General features: G+C 35.3%; 1 protein-coding gene across 3 annotated transcripts in view; it reads right to left on the bottom strand.

The window, feature by feature from the left end:
- Positions 1-283: 283 nt before the first annotated feature.
- The window catches only part of ZDHHC17 (zinc finger DHHC-type palmitoyltransferase 17), a 73,551-nt gene continuing 55,393 nt past the window's right edge, over positions 284-18,441 (bottom strand). For 2 of the 3 annotated variants that reach the window (XM_068669131.1, XM_068669130.1), the window contains 7 exons: positions 15,797-15,919; positions 12,749-12,811; positions 11,782-11,875; positions 7,834-7,917; positions 7,276-7,433; positions 5,093-5,187; positions 284-3,412 (listed from right to left, as the gene is read on the bottom strand). In XM_068669131.1, the coding sequence (XP_068525232.1) occupies positions 3,274-3,412; positions 5,093-5,187; positions 7,276-7,433; positions 7,834-7,917; positions 11,782-11,875; positions 12,749-12,811; positions 15,797-15,919 (756 nt within the window). In that variant the 3' untranslated portion in view covers positions 284-3,273. The remainder of the gene's footprint in view (positions 3,413-5,092; positions 5,188-7,275; positions 7,434-7,833; positions 7,918-11,781; positions 11,876-12,748; positions 12,812-15,796; positions 15,920-18,441) is intronic. The other variant, XR_011091913.1, reaches the window with a different exon arrangement.

The following is an 18,441-nucleotide window of genomic DNA, read 5'->3' on the forward strand; positions in this document are numbered from 1 at the left end:
AGCATCCTTTACCCAAAAGAAAGGAGCATCTCATTGGGGAACAGTCACTTAATCAGTAGTAGCAAAGTGCACTTCACTGAAACCCAGTGAAGCCTTACAGGATTTCCCATTGGCACAGAACTGGGTGCCCGACAGCTTTTAAGATACCTGTAAATCTTTCTGGAAACTGACACTGCTAAGATCAGATGCAAGGTAGCAGCATTTCCTTGAGGTATGGCTCCCGAGGTTGGATAAAAATGATGCTGTGTGTAATCACATTTGAAGTCAAGACAAACGCTGCATCTAAGAGTCAATATTTATTTGATTAATAACTTACAAAATTTAACAGATTTAATTTATGTAAGGAGAGCTAATTTATTAAACATTTTACAGATTTTTTGTTCACAATGTAATACATCAAGATCCTGACAGTATTAAAATAATACTTGGCACAGTTATAAATAAAGAATATACAAAAAATCCATAGCTTAAAATGCAGTGATGCTGTTTTACACATTAATTGAAAAAAAATATATATCTGGTGGACATCAAAGAATACAGAAACCTGCAAAGAAACAGCACATGTTTAGGGCCAAGACAAAATTCCCATTTATTCTAACTATATCAGATTAAGTTGGTCTGATCTGTTGTGGGTCTGGATCAGCTTCATGAAGTTTCAGAAGCGATGCAGTTTTGGTTCAACAAATGAATTGCAAGTTTGATAACTTGACAGAAAAATGCTGCATAGCTGGCTCCCCCCTCCTGCTTGATTTTACGACTCCGATCAAAAGTTTCAGTATAACTCAAGACAAATGACAACCTGCACTGGAAACTTCACATCCCCAATTCACATATGCAAGTTCATTGTAATAACTATTTACTATTGCTCAGATTCTGCAGGTCTTAACAAAACTGTCACCAGAGAACTACTAAAAGTAAATAGTGCAGAATTCACCACATATTACCAAAGACCACCTTGCCTGCAAACCTTTTTTTTAACATGGACTGCATGCCACAATTCATGGCAGTTAATGCTACTGGGCAACTAAAACCAAACCGAACGGCTCTTCTGGTGCTAGGTGACATTTCATAAAGTGGACTCAAGTTGTCCAAGCCAACTGACCCCCAACAGAAATGTGAAAAGTGAACAAATATGCAGAACATTCCTGATAAATAAAATAAACAACATTGTGAAGCCTTCATGCTTTTTTGTTTTCAGATTAGAAAAATATGACTAACTGATGTCAACTGTTGTCACGGAAATAGAACGTGTCTTCGTTGGGATTACAAATTTTGTCTGACAAAAATAGCAAAAGCTTCTTGCCTCCCCTATACCCAAACCTCTCCCACTAGAACTGTGTCCAAGATGGTGTTGATTTTTCCAGTATTAAACATTCAAGTACTCTACTGTTGCACTTCTGTAAATCCTGATATCTGGTACTTGCAAACTAAGCGTGTGTCTTGAGATCAACAAACAACTACAGAAAGAAATGTTTACTTGCAAATACTGAACATCAACTATTTACAGTTTCACTGCTCCTCTGACTAAGGCAAGGGGCGGGAATACCACTAGATTGCTTTATTACCTGTAATCTGCGTATTACAGAAAACGCTAATTTTGCCAAGCATCAAACATGCAGTGAATTTGCAGGGCATAATGCCTATTAACAGCAATATTTAACATCACTAAAAGCTCATTAGATATCTTCCTACACTTTTTGGTTGAATAAAATGAAAATGAGCAGCTTTAAATATACTAAACACACACTCACAGAGAGAAAACTAGTTGATAAATTATTTATATACAGATACACATTCTTTACACTGGTCTCAGACATCTGCTTTCAGGTCCCCTCCCCGTACTCCCCTCACAGGTTTCTCGAACCACTGGGTTGCTACAGCACTTAGAAGAAAACTAACCTGATTCTCAGTCTCTCTGTAAACAATAGTTAAGGAAGCAGTGAACAATTCACTATGAGTATATGAAAACACCATAACAAAAATCAGTGCATCACATTCAAGAAAAGCCCCCTTGGAATGCAATTTCAGGTCATTCCTTACCTTCCAAACACATCTGTAGCATGAGAACTTAAAAACATTAAGGGTGATTTCCACTTGCCAATACACCATCTTCTTCAGAATGCTGCGTTACATTTTCTATGTGCGTGTGCTATTTTGGACATTTTTCTTTTTTTTTTAAGTGTTCCATCATTTTACATCCAAACAAAGTAAGTGTAATTCAGATGACTCTAGTTTCTTCTTCTGCAGTTGCAGTCAATTAAAAACTATTTCATCTTGTCTTTTTATAACAGAGATTTTTGCTTTCACACCTTTGGTTTCCCCCATGCAATTTCGCTTTGAATGTGTCTGCAATTACACCACGCTGTACTGTATGGGGACCGAACCTAGTACTGAAACATTGCTACTTTGTAAATTGTTTATACATTTACTTCAAAGATAATGAAGTTTTCCACTTTTTTTCCTGAACGTTATATAACCTAGCTTTACGGGTGTATCATGCATTTAAGCAGGGCTTTAACTTTGACAGAAGAGCTTTTCTTACTTGCACAATCATTTGTTTTAGACCATGTAATCTCAGAACAGGGCCTTTACAAGTATTTAGCTGTACCAGTAACTGGTGACAGTAACATTCACCAAAAAACGTGGGCAGTTCTTTTTTCTTTTTAAAACCATTATCGGATGTGCCCTACTGCTCTAACGTAACACATTACAGGGGATTCCCACCACATGATGTTTTTCACAGTATTGAAAAGCACATTTTTCAATGTACATAATACTACAGAAAATCTGTATTAAAAAAATCACATTACAGGAACTACACCATAGCGATCAGTGAACTCTGCATCATGAAATTTAGCTTTATATTCTAAATTCTTGTTTCAGTGGAGTTATTCATATTGGGAAATGAATTTTTCTGCTCAGCACAACATAACTACTTATGTCAATACTTCAATAAACTCATGCTCCATTGTGAAAGATCTTAAATAAAAAAACAACAACAAATACTGTGAATATGCTGTTGCGAATAATTCTCATGTTAAGAACTGTTAAAATCCCTTTTTGATCTTCCTCCTCTTCCTTATCAGGTTTGGCAGTTTATTCTGTCCATTTTCACTCTTGTTAATAAAACTCTGATGAAGAGAAGGTACCTTAAGATTCATCACCAGCCCTACACATAGCATGCTACTCTTCAAGGGATGTGGATTCGAGAGAGAGAGAGAAAAATTTTCAGGCACCACTCAGATATGATATGCTCACAGGACGAAGGTGGTGCTACACTAGCTGGTAGCCTGATCCTGAAGTTTGGTCATATTCAATTGTGTACTGCCTTGTCCAGTCCACGATGACAGGCCGAAAAAGACCACAGCATCTGAATTCAAAGAAGTCTATAATGTTCCTTATACATCCATGGCTAAAAACAAAATAAAACCACACATTAATAAGCAGTATCATAGCTCTTTTAACAAAGTACATGTTTTGTCTTTTTACAAATTCAATTATTCTCTAAGTTCCCACCTGTAAAGAACTGACTCACCTAAAAAATATTTTAGTGCTTGCTGATGAACAAGTTTGAAAGTACATCATTAGACTCATCAATGTTTGATCTTGGACACAAGCCAGACACTAACTTTCTTTCACTATCTGTTATCTTATTTCTTCCACTACCCACTATTCTTACCTAGAATAACATCCATCTTTATTGATACTTATTTATTTCTGTCATAAGTATTTTCTCACCAGCTGTAGATCTAAGATCAATTAAGCCCCTAGACAACACAAAGTTAAGAAAGCATTATCTTCATGGAATTAGACGACCTGTTCAAGTGCTTCCTGATGCTGAATCAGTTCACTCTCATACATTTAAGATGCCTACATCAAAATTCCATATTTTTTTTTTTTTAAAGATAATTACACGTGGCCTGAATAGGTCACAGTTTCCTGGAAGAGCAGCTCATGTTATAATATGCCAGAACAGTTCAAAGCAACAAGGAGATGACTACTGTTTCATCTGACAATGCTTCATCTGCAAGGTGATGCCAAGTCAGTTATTTTAGACACCTGCTGTAATTTTTAGGAGCTGTTTTTACAATAGTAGCTGTTTCAGTTTATGAAAATGGCTTGTGAATGTGACATCAACTTGGAGATAAAAACAGTAGTTTTTTTCTATCCTGTCCACCACTTTTGTTCTTTCTTCAGGCAAATCATTACTTGATTTTGTTACAACTCTCATCTATAGGAAGACTAAACCACATAGAGATGCTCATCTGTTTCTCACTAGAAGTTCTGTACAGAAAAAAACAAAAATGACAAACTTCTCTTCTAGCATTCTTATCTCCTGTTCCCTTGGGTGCTACCTGGAAGAGGAGCAGTTCCCACAGGACACAGCATGTACAGTGGGATGAGACATGTTTTTCTGTCCTTTCTCTGCTCCTTTCATAACACACCCTTAACCCACCCATATTCCAGCCTCATGCCTTCATTTATTTCCTGCTTTGACTTCACAAGCTGCTGCTGTATTCATTTCCCACAAGCACTAACATTCCACTGCTACATCATCCCGGAGCTCTCCTCTCTTTGCTTGCACCCTCACATCACCTCCCAACACCCAGAGGCCTGCATCTCACCCACACAACGCCCACTTCAGCTCCCGGGACACCCTGCTCCCTGCCCCACAACCAGCTTTCGTCAGTGACTTTCCTCCTGAAGAGAAAGTGCTACCTGTTTTCTCACAGTAAAGAAAAAGGGAAGCTAGTGCCCAGAGCAACTAACTACCTCTGGGTTTGAGCACCTGATTTATAGAGAGAGTATTTTTGGTTTATTTCCCCATAAACTCTGCTGTAAAATACGATCACTGCTAGAGAGCACTATTTTTGGTGTTTATACATCACTGTCTAGAGTCACCACAAAATATTTGCCACTTCCTTTAACTGGACAGAATGCATTACTATAAAAACTGCTGACAGCTCCAGCATTCCAAGTAATGAAAATCCTTTAAAAGTATTTAGCTATGTTTTGTTTCACCAAGCTGCACAATTCAACCATATGAACAGCTACACAAGCGAGAAATGCATGTTTACACTTTACAACTTACTTGAATGGGCTTTCAATAGACGTGGTTGTAACTTTAAAGTGCTTGTATCGTCTTGCATTCATTCTTTCATTTGTAGTGATTCCTAAGCAAGATATCTGAAAACAGGAAAATAAAGTAAGCGATTTAACCCATGTAAAAACAAGCAGACAAGTCCTGCACAAGACAGACTGAAAAAGGATTTTGTTTTTTATATTCTTTCTTTTAAAAACAATTTTTGTCTGCAAAAATTGTCAGATCCCAACATAAAACAACATACAACAGCTGCACCAGATTGTGCAGAAGGTTTAATGTTGAAAGTGATTGGAAATAAATCATGATCATTGAACAAACTGTGACTTGTTAGTTCATAACAAAGAGATGACTGACTGATACACTGTCAGCTGAGGTGTGCTGTAAATAATAGATTCAGGAGTTTCTTCACACAGCATTTGAATCACTTTCTTTTCCTCTTGACATTCTGATTATAGTATGGTATACAACAGTAGTGTATTTCCCTCCAATTTACGTCCTTATTGCAGTAACATAACTTTTCTGTCTGCAAGATAAAAAGATGACTAGAAAAAGGTTCTTTAGTTTGTTTGTCTTAAACCACAATCATTTGGCCCACAGACTATGATTTTCTGTAACAACTTTCCAACTACTTTAGCCTAACATGGTATCTGATAAAAAACTGGAGCTTACTGTAATGTGATGTAATTAGAAACAAAAATATGAGAACCCCCTTAACAGCCTTATACCACAGCAAGATAAAATCTTTTAAGTCCTAGTGGAATATGAAAAGTCAACTCTGCTGCATGGTAGAAAAGCAAGAACATTGAGAAAATTAAATTTGCGCTTGCTTGCCTCATTTGGATTTACTTATTTTCTCAAGCATTTTCTCTGCCTCCATGAAACCCAGTGGAGTTTCATTTCTATGTATATAAATGAGGTGTTAATGGCCAACTTTTGAAGTTGGAAGTGAAGGTTTTAAATTACTTTTGTAGGCAGTGCTTTGACAAGAACCCTGGCCAGTTCAATATGAAGGGCAAGTCGGAACTTGACAATGGAGGGGGAAAAAAAGCAGTAACAGCAGGGGCTGTGCAGTTGCACAGTGAAAGAAATAATTTGGAGAACATCAGTTTCATCAGTACATCAAACTCCAAAAAAACATTTCTCCACAACAATCCTATGTGTTCTATATGTAACACTCTTCAGAAGTGTACTAATTTTGGAAATGTATTAATAATTAAAGTGCTATACTTATTTCACTTAATTATCTTAATGATACATAATACTATGAGATGTATTTTTCAAGGTCTCATGCAATTCAAAGATTCGCCTGCATACTGAGTGTATTAACAGGAATCCTCAATGTGGAACTTAATAGATCATGACACAAATGAAGGCTCTCTGGAAGGTTACATGCTTATCCTGCTACAGAGAAGTCTGGTGGTTTAGACTGGTTTGAAAGCCATATGAAATATATTTGCTCATTTGTCTTGGGCAAGAAAGACCTCTAAAAGACCGAATTACACAAGACTTTGAAATTGGCATGTATTGTAAATAATCATTCTAGAGAAAGGAGGACAAAACTCAAATTTGCTAAGAAGTTTCACCTAAGCCTTAGAGGATGATTTTCATTTCCAGGATCTCTGTACAGATTAAATCAGTGAGTCTCACTGTTCATTAATGACAAGTCATACTGAAAGGTTTCCAGTATGACTTGTCTTTCATTAAAAAGGTTACAGAAAAAAAATGGGTTTGGTGAGATTACAGTTAAGTCATGTGATGACGAATTACCCTGAAGCAGTGTAAGAAATTACTACATCCCATTTGAAGTTACCACCCTCTTAATGCTAATGACATACTGCATTATTCCTACTTCTATCCACAGATTTTATCCTCTAGGCTTCTATTAGTCTTTATTGCTTTTCTCTGGTCTATTTTGCCTTTTTGTCATTCTTAGAATGGAAAGCAGGAGGTAAGTATTTTAACCTCTTGCAAAAAAAAAAAAAAAAAAAAAAGAAGAACGAGAACAACGCCTTCTACTGTGCAGAGACAACAGATATTTACCTCCTTCAGCTGTGGCTGAGAGACTGAACACCTGGTCTTGCATAACGAACATTAAAATGTAAATGACAACTGTTTGATATTCTTATGTCACTCCCAAGATTCAGCATTATGAAGGAAGTGCTCTTCCATACCTGATACATCTGACACATGAGTAACACAGCCACCCACATGAAGTGAAAAACACTGTTTAGAAACATCCAAAACATCCAAGGAGAACAGGTAGCAATCTGTGTAATATAGGTCCAAAATCCATCCTTTGCGTAACTTGTCTCACAGTGGAAACCCCAATCTAGAGAAAAAAGGGATCAAACACCATAAAAAAGATTAAAGATATGTTTACTATGCATCAACATAAAGACCACATTAGAACATGCTACACGAAATAAATCAACTGAAGAGTTTTAGTTGTTCTCGCTTCCTTTCCCAAGTCATTGGATATATGTGACATACGCAGATACATGCTATGATGATGAAAATAAAGTAGGACAAGAGAAACATCATCTAACTTAAATTACCTGGTATAGGCAATGACTAATATGCAGTTCAATTCCAGAATAAAAAATAACAAAAACTTTGATAAGACAAAAAATCCTTAAAAATCCATACCAGGATTTACAAGCAATTTACAAGTATTTACAAGCAATTAAAAAAAAAAAAGCCAAAAAAAATCCACAAAACTATTTACTCACAAGAGATACATCCATAAATCATCCAGCAGATCATAAATAGGAGGAAGAACAGGTATCCCATAAAATAGCGATGGTTCCCTGCTCCTAAAGTTGTACAAGAACAACGGGGATCAAATTACTCCACTTTCAGAAGAAAGACAACAATACACATGGTAGCTTAATTTCTTGCTTATATGTACTGTTCATTATTGCATACAGAAATACTACTTTCCAATATTAAGCCAGTATTACTTTAAAAGACAAGTGAAACAGCTAATATCACTATGATTTTTCCCACTACCGAGAACAAAGAACTTACTTACTTCTTTTTTTTTGCATTACAGCTGAAATTCACACAAACGCATTTCATTTTTAGCTCCTTTCATGAGCCAACACAATTATTAAAATGTTGGTTAACGGCTATTGCAGAACCCTGAACAGCCAGGAATTACACATCAATATGTATATTTTTAGAATTCAATTAGAAAAAAAAAAGCCTAACTGCAGAGTTCTCTTACTTAAAAGAAATAGGAATATATAAAAAAAATACAACCCCCCGTGATAATAAGTTAACTCAAAACTTAGCTTTATCAAGCATGTTTAAGCCTAACTGAAAATAAAATATCCAAGAGAAGTTAGATATTAACAGAACAGCCCCAAAGAGCTGGCTAAGATAATGAACAGCATTAAAAAAAAAACCAGTTATTTAAAGGATGATCTATTTCTCACATCATCACAGCTAAGAAGATGCCTCTTATGCTATGTCGTTGTTTTGAAGGACTCAGCCTTCCTCCTGTCTATAAGATGTACCCACTGCTGTAACCTTCCAACAGCTTTAGGCTGTGAACTAAACCAATACAGACTGTAATGGGCTAAGGAAGATTTGGCTGTCAACATTTACCAGCACAGCTTTTACTTCTTCATTATGTCAAATGTTTTTTGCCTGCTAAAGCAAGAGCATCCTCTGGAGGCAGAAAATAATCAAGAGGTTTTAGCAAGAGAACTGAAAGACTATATAAATAAGAGATAAGGAAAAATACACAAACACAAGCTAGACTAAACACGACATTTCCTTGAAAATCAAACAAGCTCCTTCAGATGTAAAATATGTTGCAACATTGCTTTCAGTCAGCTAAGAGCACACCAGAAATAGTGTTTCGAAATGTCCCTAAGGTATTAGTTCCACTCGCATCCTAAGTTTTGGAACAGTTATGTTTCATTAAAAAATAAAAAAAGCAACATAAATGGTGACCTAGAGGTCCATCTGATAGGTGTATGATGAAACACTCCTTGCAGTAGCATCTCCAATGATCCTGGACCAAATGTTACTTAACAGGAAATCCAGGTATTTGGTGAAAACATGTACATAGAATTTAAACCTATGAAATGAGACAGGTATAGCCTTGGTAACTATTAAAAGACACGAGAAAAGGAAAGTAGACTTTTTTTTGGAAAAGAAAGAACTTTCAGAAAGGATCACAATCAGTAAAGAAGTTCCTTTTTTATCTTAAATAAAACTGAGCAAAACACAGCCCTGTTTTCTAGAAGTTCACCCTGGATTGACAGCAACACAGTCACTGATCCTTCACAGTCAGGACAATGCTGGAAGAATAGTTGCTGATTTCTTTTATATAGTGTTGTTTACATTATACATAAGTAATAACATATAATAAAGACAACTGATTTTTGTCTTTTAACTGATGGAGTTATACATTGCATGACTTGGATGATTTGTTCATTCCTTCCTCCTCTTTTCCTACGTTTAGTCCCTTGGAGAAGAATCCTTTTTTTGGGTTTGGGAAGAAATCATTGTTCTAAACCATAATGTAATTTCTCACGTACACAAGACCTACCTTTTCAGTTACTGCTATCCAAACAATAATTCAGTACATTGTCAGCACAACTTGTGACAGAACAGTATAAAATTTGGCTATAGTTCCTTTCATGCTGTTACTTGAAAACTAGATTTCTGTTGCAAGTTTACAGTTTGAGTTTGAAAGGTAACTGCAAGTTTGAAAATGAAAAATAAGTTATTAAACAAGTGACTGTAATAATGCCTTTTTGATACTCAGTTAAAAACAGGTATAAATCAATCACCTCCAGAGACTTGCTCACTGAAATGTTACCTAAAATTTCGCAGGTATGATGAAAATAATTTGCCCCAGTTAATTAACTTTTTTTTTTCTTTAATAGTCTGCACTTCTTGTCAACCTCTTCAGAACAGTAAAATATTGTCTCTCTTTGCACTGCAAATAACCCCCAAAGGATTTATTTTTAGAGTGGCTGCACACACACTTACTGCAATCCTATCTTTAGTAAAATTCTTATCCTTTTAACACATTTGAAGGAAGACTATACAAAACATTTCCAAATCCAACCTTCCTGGGAAAGGCATAATTTATCTTTCCCTTTTTGGGAAACATACCCTGAATGCTGTTTTAAGAATGGATTCTGTTTTGTAATCCTATGAACAAAGTCACCATGTACAAATTGGAGGCAGAAAAGCCATTTAAGGTCATTAGAGCATCATTCCCTCCAGTTCAGGACTGTTCCCATAGTGTAATTTCTTACGTTTTTTTTCCAGCATATTTTCAAGTTTCCTAATGTTTACTTTTACCACCAGTTATCCGGATCTGTTCAAGACCAGGAAGATTCTGCTTTTTCATCACCACTGTTGTTGAGGGGGAGGGAAAATACACTACAACCTCCCACCCCACAAAATCACATCACATTTCCTCCCTTTAACCTAATCCTACTACTCACATTCTTCTTGTTACACACAATGATTTTTTTTTTCCTTCCCCATGTTGTTTTATGCTTTTTCAAGTTACTGATTAAAATCATGGATCTTTGTCCCACTGACAAGTACTCCACAGCACTCTTAAAAAATAAATAACAAGCTGTCACTCAGCGTTGTCTCCAAAACCTGAGCCTGTGCCCAGTCTGTCTTTATGCTATTGTTGGTCATTACATTAAGGATGCCTCAGTTCTTCATTGTAAAACATCCAAAATGTAAATCAAAAGTAACTCAGATAATGACAGTAGCAGGAAATGTAAAATAGAAGGGAGTGATCCAAGTCCATCTCAGTGAGATTTCAGTGATGCTGTTTTAATTCCAATGTCAGCACTGACCATTCTACTCTTGACCATAACAACAGTCAAACTACAGTGACCATCTATTATTTGCAAGGACTACAATGTCAATGAATGCAGGTCCTAATTCCTCCCCAAAATTCTGATTGTGTCCTAAAGAAAATGAAGCAAGCTATATTCACTTCCTGTCTGTGAAGCTCCCCCTACATAATAATGGATTTCAAGTAAGTTTCTCAAAAAGCAAGACACAGAATATCAGCATTTAGAGACTTTATTCCTGTTCTATTCAGTTCCTTACATCATTGCTGGGGAGAATAAGTGAATACCTGTGAATCTGGGGCTGGGGGAGGAGGGGGCCATAAAGAAAAGAATACCTCATTAGTAAGCCATTCTGCATGTAAGTACTATAATCATCGCATTTCTGAATATGCACACTTTGCCATTAGAAAATTATTAGAAAAGATGAAAAAATACATTATGCAAATGGATAAATAGTTGTCAAATCAGTACACGCTCTTTCTGTGGAAAGTAAAAATGCAGTTAAGCTTTTTATCTTTTAAATACTAGAATGTAAGTGAATATAAATATGCATACAGGAAACATAATTAAAATGATTTTGAGGATGGGTATATAAGAGACAATACAAATAAGAATAATGCTGAGAATCACATGTAGAAAAAAGATAAGCTCAGTACTAAAAGCAATTTTCCTTCTATCAAAAGTATTCAACAGTTTTTCTGTGGCTTGGGCAGAAACCAAGTCACTTTCACCATAAAACAGAAACAGACAAAAATCCCATACAATGCACGGTCAGTTTCAGAAGCTTTCCCCTTCATTATCTATTATGAAGGCAACATATTTTAGAGAATTACTTACCTACGCAGTTACCCACCCACGGGCAGTGGTGATCAAACTTTGCTATACATCGATTGCATACACCACAATGTTTGGACCTCACTGGCTTCCGTATCTGTAATGGTTATTAACATTTGTTTAGAACATCAAAAATCTGACATTTTTATATACAAAAAAAAAAAAAGCAAAAAACTTATTATGTTAACTACTTAGATAACTTCAATTTTAACAATCTTAGCTAATAGACTTAGTCTGCATATGTTTATGTTCGATAAATTATAGATTATAACCTACTTTAAATGACTCTTACACTCATTTTTTTATATAAAGGATATTTTTTCCCCAAAGTTCTTCTATCCCCTCCAAATACTGAGCTTTGTACATCAACCAGTTTCATTTCAGCTTTTTAACAGTGAAAGTACAGAACAAGTTTGAGTTCCACAATTCTGTCAGTATTATTGATAACTGATACATAAACTGTTCCAGCTTATTTTCTAAAGACAGGAATGCAATTCAACAACTGGAACTCACGATGCTAGATTACTCTCAGCAATTTTTTTTAAAGCACGTGTTTTGAAAGAAATTTAAAATGATAACGAAGAAAAAAGATCTGTTAAGTATTTTGAGATATACATATGTATACACACATAGATGATTTTAAAGTGCCACATTTATACCTGATTTTCCAGATTTGATTTTAAGAATATTAACATCATTCATGTTCTACATAGGTAAGAGCATTACAGTAATTAATAATTAACTAGCTATCTTTCCAAAAAAACACAACACATTACATTTACTACAAATGTTTTTTTTCCTTATTGTTGCAAAGGCTTTTTGTATAAGTTATTTATTGAAAATTCTGCTTAAAGATAGCAAATAAATTCTGTCCCTGATATTGCATTATTAAGGCCATGCGTGTGTTCAGCATAGGAAAATCTAGTTTTAAAAAGTGCTGCAACTGGTAAAAAAAAGAAAAAGCAACTACCAAGCATGTACTGCAGAATATACTGAGGTCCAGACTTCCCGTCTCTGCAAGTTCTACTATTGTCTGAAAAAAAAAGAAAAAAAATTAGATTTTAGTATACAAACAAATGTTGATAACCACTGTTATATCTGCACATCCGACCAAGGGTGTGAGTTCCAGTAAGTTCAGGTACTTTCTACACACAGGAACAAATTAAATTAATCCAAATTTGATTTTAAACCAATCTAGACATTTACTTCTAAATTGATTCTAGTTTATACTCATTCCTACTCTCTATCTAGGTTTAATTAGAGAAAAAGCAAGTTTATATTAATTTGAATACATTCACACACTGCTTATCACCAGTTTGACTAGATTATTGTTAAGCTTATTAAAATGAATGCAGTTGAATTTCTAAACAGGAACACAATTAAGACCTTTCATGAAGCTAGCAGGATAAGCCAGTCTAAAAACCAGACTTTATTTCTACAGCTACCCCATCAAAAACTTTAAATCTATATTCACCTCCTTTCTCAGATGCTGAAGTTTCTAGGAAGAAAGGAATAATAATGCAAACCAAACCTCCTCTTACAGATGCTATACTCATAGCTCAAGTAATGCACAGAAATAGGTATCAGCTAAAGCATCCTTATTCCTTCACGCTAAATGACAGCTCTTTTATTTTGTGCACTCCTTCAATGTCTACTTTATTGCTGGAATAGAAGTAACGTATTACTCCATTAAATGGCTTCCAACAAGTTTTAAAATGCAGCAGCTGAAATCTGTCCCACATGAGACTTGTAAATGACATTTGCAACATATGGAAAATATCCGGAAAATGTCTTTTGCCAAAGTACCCTTCCTTGATCCAGAAGGAATTTACTCAGCATAAATAGCCTAATGGCAAACAGGTCAGTCTATGCTCCCTTTCAAACCATGTATAGCTTATGCATCAACGTGGTTTCTAACTGGAGAGGCGGTAATATACTTCTTAATTATTAATATCGTTCTTAATATTATAGCAGTAAGACGGTTCTTAAGTATTTTCTCACCACAGCAATAAAATCATCACTTCCTTCATTAGATGATGAACTCTACGATGGGTAACAGGACTGAAGCCACAGAAGTTTTCCTCTACAACACTACACTTAACTGGTCAGGAAATGTTTATGGCAATTTTTGCCTCCAAGTAGCCAGGAAAAGCTACAGTCAACAGTCCAGGGGTGAGCTGTGTCTTCCCCTTGCTTCCCCTGCTGATTTCAGGCAAACAAGGAACAACTTTCCCGTTTTCTAACACTTCTTAAATAAACTCCGAAATTTGGACTACTGTTTCTCCTTGATTGTTGTATTTCCAGTTGCTTTTGGAAATTTGCTTTTTTATTCATCTCCACCACAGGAACCTCCTACTGAACTTGAGTCTGGTATAGTCCCCAAACAAGATCCCAAAGCTCATGAGAAGAGAGCCAAACAAGAGTAGATAAAGAACTTTTAAATACAATTTTTTGTAAAACTTACAAGACAAAGACCCAGGAGTACTTGAGTTACAGCCACACTTTTGTGCTTTATAAACCGTGGGTCACTTTTCTGTCCTTTCAAACTATTGATATTTGATTGTGAAAATGGAATTTTTTTATTTTATTAACTTACTTATTTTATGAGTAACTCAGCTTATTTTGTAACATAGAAATGCTAGATGAAAAAAGAACATGAGATATCAAAAGAATAAACATCTGAAAAATGTTGCTTACTGCAACATTCAAAATATACTTAACTTGGTCATCTGGAATTAGAAGAATTTTTTTTGGTTACTTGTTCAAAAGCTAAAGGCAAACTCAACATAAACACATTTGGAGACAAATTAAGAAAACAAAAGATAGCACCGCATTGCAACCAGTGGTTTATGCCTCTGATAACAGATCATTTTACAGTTGGGTTAGCTGCAACATAAGAGATCCAGAATATTCACAATGATATTCATCTAACCAGGGAAGCTGCATTTTATAATTCCCATCCAGTTCAGCAAGGCTTTTGCACCCACACAAAACGACCTGTGCACGTAGATCAAACGAGTTGCATGTCCATGCAATTTGCTGAGTCTGAGTGCAGGTGCTGACTGTCCTATTTAATTTAGCCCCACTGAAGGAAGAGAATTTAGATCTGGATTTTACTTTGGCAAATTTGCAATAATAGAAAGGGAATATGCACAGTAAATCGGTACATTGACTAACAAAACTCAGTAATAATCAGAGAAAAAATCGTTTAAGCAATCACAACCATGTTTTAAAGGCTATTATATATTTATCCCTTTATAAGGCCATAATTCCAAGTGGTTTGACATTAATTCACATGTGTTTTCACAAGTAAGCATGAAGTAGAAGCACAAAACGCAGTTTTGGTGATGTGTGAGCTGCTGGTTAACTTAGAATGAAACAAAATGTTTCTGCTGCTTGTATAATTTTGGCATATTCAATATTCAGGTTAGCCGCTGTGAACAATCCATAACTAAAAGATATTAGAAATGAAAAATAAATTTTTAGTTAGCATTAAAAAGTGTTAGAAACATCTTAAAATCATCCCTAATTTCTCTAATATTTTAACAATCACCCCAGACTGCCTGTGGTTTTGGTTGTTTTACATTTAAAATCTTCGTCAATCTAATACTTTTAGACACAAATATAAGGAAACCTAGAGGTGCTTGGAAGCCTGGAAAGTTTTTATGGAATCAAATAAGCAACACGTAATCCATAATGGGTCATATGTTACAGTAAGGCAAAATTTTAAACCTGTGCATTTTCATCCAGCTGCTTTAAAACTTTTTATGTTGAAAATCTTGAGTTGCAACTCTATTTTTTTTTACTGAGAACAACCTAAATGCAACTTTGGACCAGGAAGACTTGACCATATATTCCAAATGGAAGCGAGAAAACTGGAAGAAAAGGGAAATTTTCAACATTTTAGACCTATTGTCATACAACAATTTATTTAAATTTCACAATCTAAACAGCAAGCTACTGTGACCAACTGGCAAAGGCAGCTGAAGAATACCCTTGACATAGCTCACAGCTTTACCTTTTTCTTTTGTTCTTCTGTGGCTTTGATGATTCCTGGATCAGATTTCCAAGATTTTCCAAAATTGTAGAAAAGTGCAACACTATTAGCAAGGAACGGAAGGTGTATAAAGAAAAAATTGAGATGTGTTTGAAGTCAAGGAATTTAAAGTTCAAAATCAAACTTCCTCTTGAAAACACCCACTAATAATTCTGAAATGAAATTAAGATGAATTTTTATAAATGCTCTTGAGTCAGTGCTCTGAATTAACAAAATTCAACACAGCTGGAAGAACTTTTTCGCTATTCAATACTTTCTATTGCTCAAAATTCCAAACTTATTTTTCTTTAAATGTTGTTTTCCATGAGACACTTCTAAAACACTTATCCTTCTAAAAATGAATAATGATGGTTCAGTTTTGTAATTATTTTCCTCTTTAAATAAATTAAATTCCATGAAATTTATCTCCTGAAAAGTATTTCCTGTTTTCACAATACACATTTCACAGTTCTATTTATAAGATTGTCATTTGACTGCTTCTCTCTTCATTTGCTCGAAATTCCAGCTGGATGACCAAAAGGCCCGTTTCTAGCCTTTTAAGGGATTGTGCTACGTGGCACAATGCTGCCTGGCAATCACTTCGCAACCATCACTTATCTCCAAGAAAGGTACCATCTGAAACCTGGTCCTGTCATAAGGCAATACCCACATTTCCCCCCACCAAGTTATTTTTAATACACTAATACAGCTAATACTTAGAAAAACACAGGACCCCACGAACCTGGAAGCGCTTATGAAATCAATTACCATATAAAGGCAGAAAATAACCATTCGCTTTAAAATATATTTCCTGTGACGAATGATTAAGAATAAGAATAAGGACATTACTTAGCAATGATGCTGGAAAAGCAAGTACTTCAGATGTGCCTCTTCCACTGCAATGGGAAAATCAGAGTATTTACTCTGATAAGACTGTAAAAGACCTGACCAACACTAAAGATACCTTACAGCTGCCAGTCATAAATGCAAAGAGATGCCGTATTTGACAAAGCTTTGATGGGAGAAGCCTTTAAAGAATTATCTGTGCAAAAAGGACACTTTTCTTACTCTGTCACGGATCACTGCACACGCAAACTACATTATTATTTTGAGTCACCTCAGTGAATATTCCTCTCTACTTTGGGAGTCATTAAGACATCCGTAATTAAAGCTTAATATGGATGTGTTTGTGCTACAAAACTGTACACAAGCATTATATGTTACAAGATTTAAAGATACCACACAAAAATCGGTATGGAAGTGGCACAGAACACTTTAAAAACAACAGAACAAAAACATTTTTGCAAGCTTTGAGAAAAATTGGATTTTGAAACTAGAACAGATGCTCAAATATATTCTACTGTGTATCTACAAATCTATTATCTTCTGTTTGTATTATTGGAAAAAAACGTTTAAGAAAGGCATTAAACAGCATGAAGAAAAAGATCACATAAACCATTTGTAAATAAATCTAAGTGGTGTAGATATAAGCAAATATTAACAAAAAAAAAAAAAAGGAAGTTCTGCAGAATAGCAGTAAGCCTCTCAAATCTTTCTGCACCACTCTGGCGGTGTGAAAGAACTCTGAATCATCAATAAATGCAACCAAGGCCTCTTCAGGACTTCTGAAATCACCTTCTGGGATGTAAGCACCCACTGCTGGCTCATGTTCGAGCTTTTTGTCCACCAGAACCCTCAAGTCCCTCTCTGCAGGGCTGCTCTCAGCAAGCTCTTCTCATTGAGGCACAGAGTTGAGGCTTACAGGTCTGTAGATGCCCAGGTCCTCCTTTCTACCCTTTTTTAAAACGGGTGTGATGTTTCCCCTTTTCCAGTCACCAGCACCAAGAACGAAGTCCAACTGTTACTGTAAGTGCATCCCATAATACTTTTGTTTCCCTTCTCTGTTGAGGGGAGAAATTGGCTCTAAGTTTCCAATAAAAATATTGACAAATTAGGTTGAAATTACAATAACCTACAATATATAGCAGAATGCTGTTATTAACTTCTTAAAGGCTAATCCTTCCTCTGACAAGCTGCTTCCAGCAAGTTTGTAATAGGGAAAAAAACAAACAAACAAAAAACCAGTTATACTACAAACTAAACACTCACAGTTCTATTTCATACATTACAGATGAAAAGCTCTGACTGCAGTATTCATACAATCTAATTTCTTCCTCTTTTTCTTCTAAAACTACCTGCTGCCAAGAGTAAGCTGGTTCAACTTATTTTTATAGCTTTAGAGAAATTCAATTTTCCTTGCTATATTTACATTATCCTTGGTGTTCTTGCCACAACAGTGATTTTTTTCCTTTAGAAATACCCTAATCAGACATCTGCTACAAACAATAAAGGCAAAACTGAAAAAAAAAAACATGGACTATTCCTTAATTACTATACGTCATGTCTAGACTTCTAAAGAAGATAGGAGAAAATACAATTTATTTTCTATCCAATAAAATAGTTTAGAAACCTTAAGGTTGTAGATTTTTTCTGTTTTTACTGGCTAAAATTTGGACAATGTGTGATCAAGAAGCTGTCTGTGGATCCAAACCACCGGAGCAGAAATTCAGTACACAGAATTTTTCGACATGTGCCCTTCCCACTTTTTACTCTATAAAATAGAGTAT

This window comes from Anas acuta, chromosome 1, assembly GCF_963932015.1.
Source record: "Anas acuta chromosome 1, bAnaAcu1.1, whole genome shotgun sequence".
Taxonomy (NCBI): domain Eukaryota; kingdom Metazoa; phylum Chordata; class Aves; order Anseriformes; family Anatidae; genus Anas; species Anas acuta.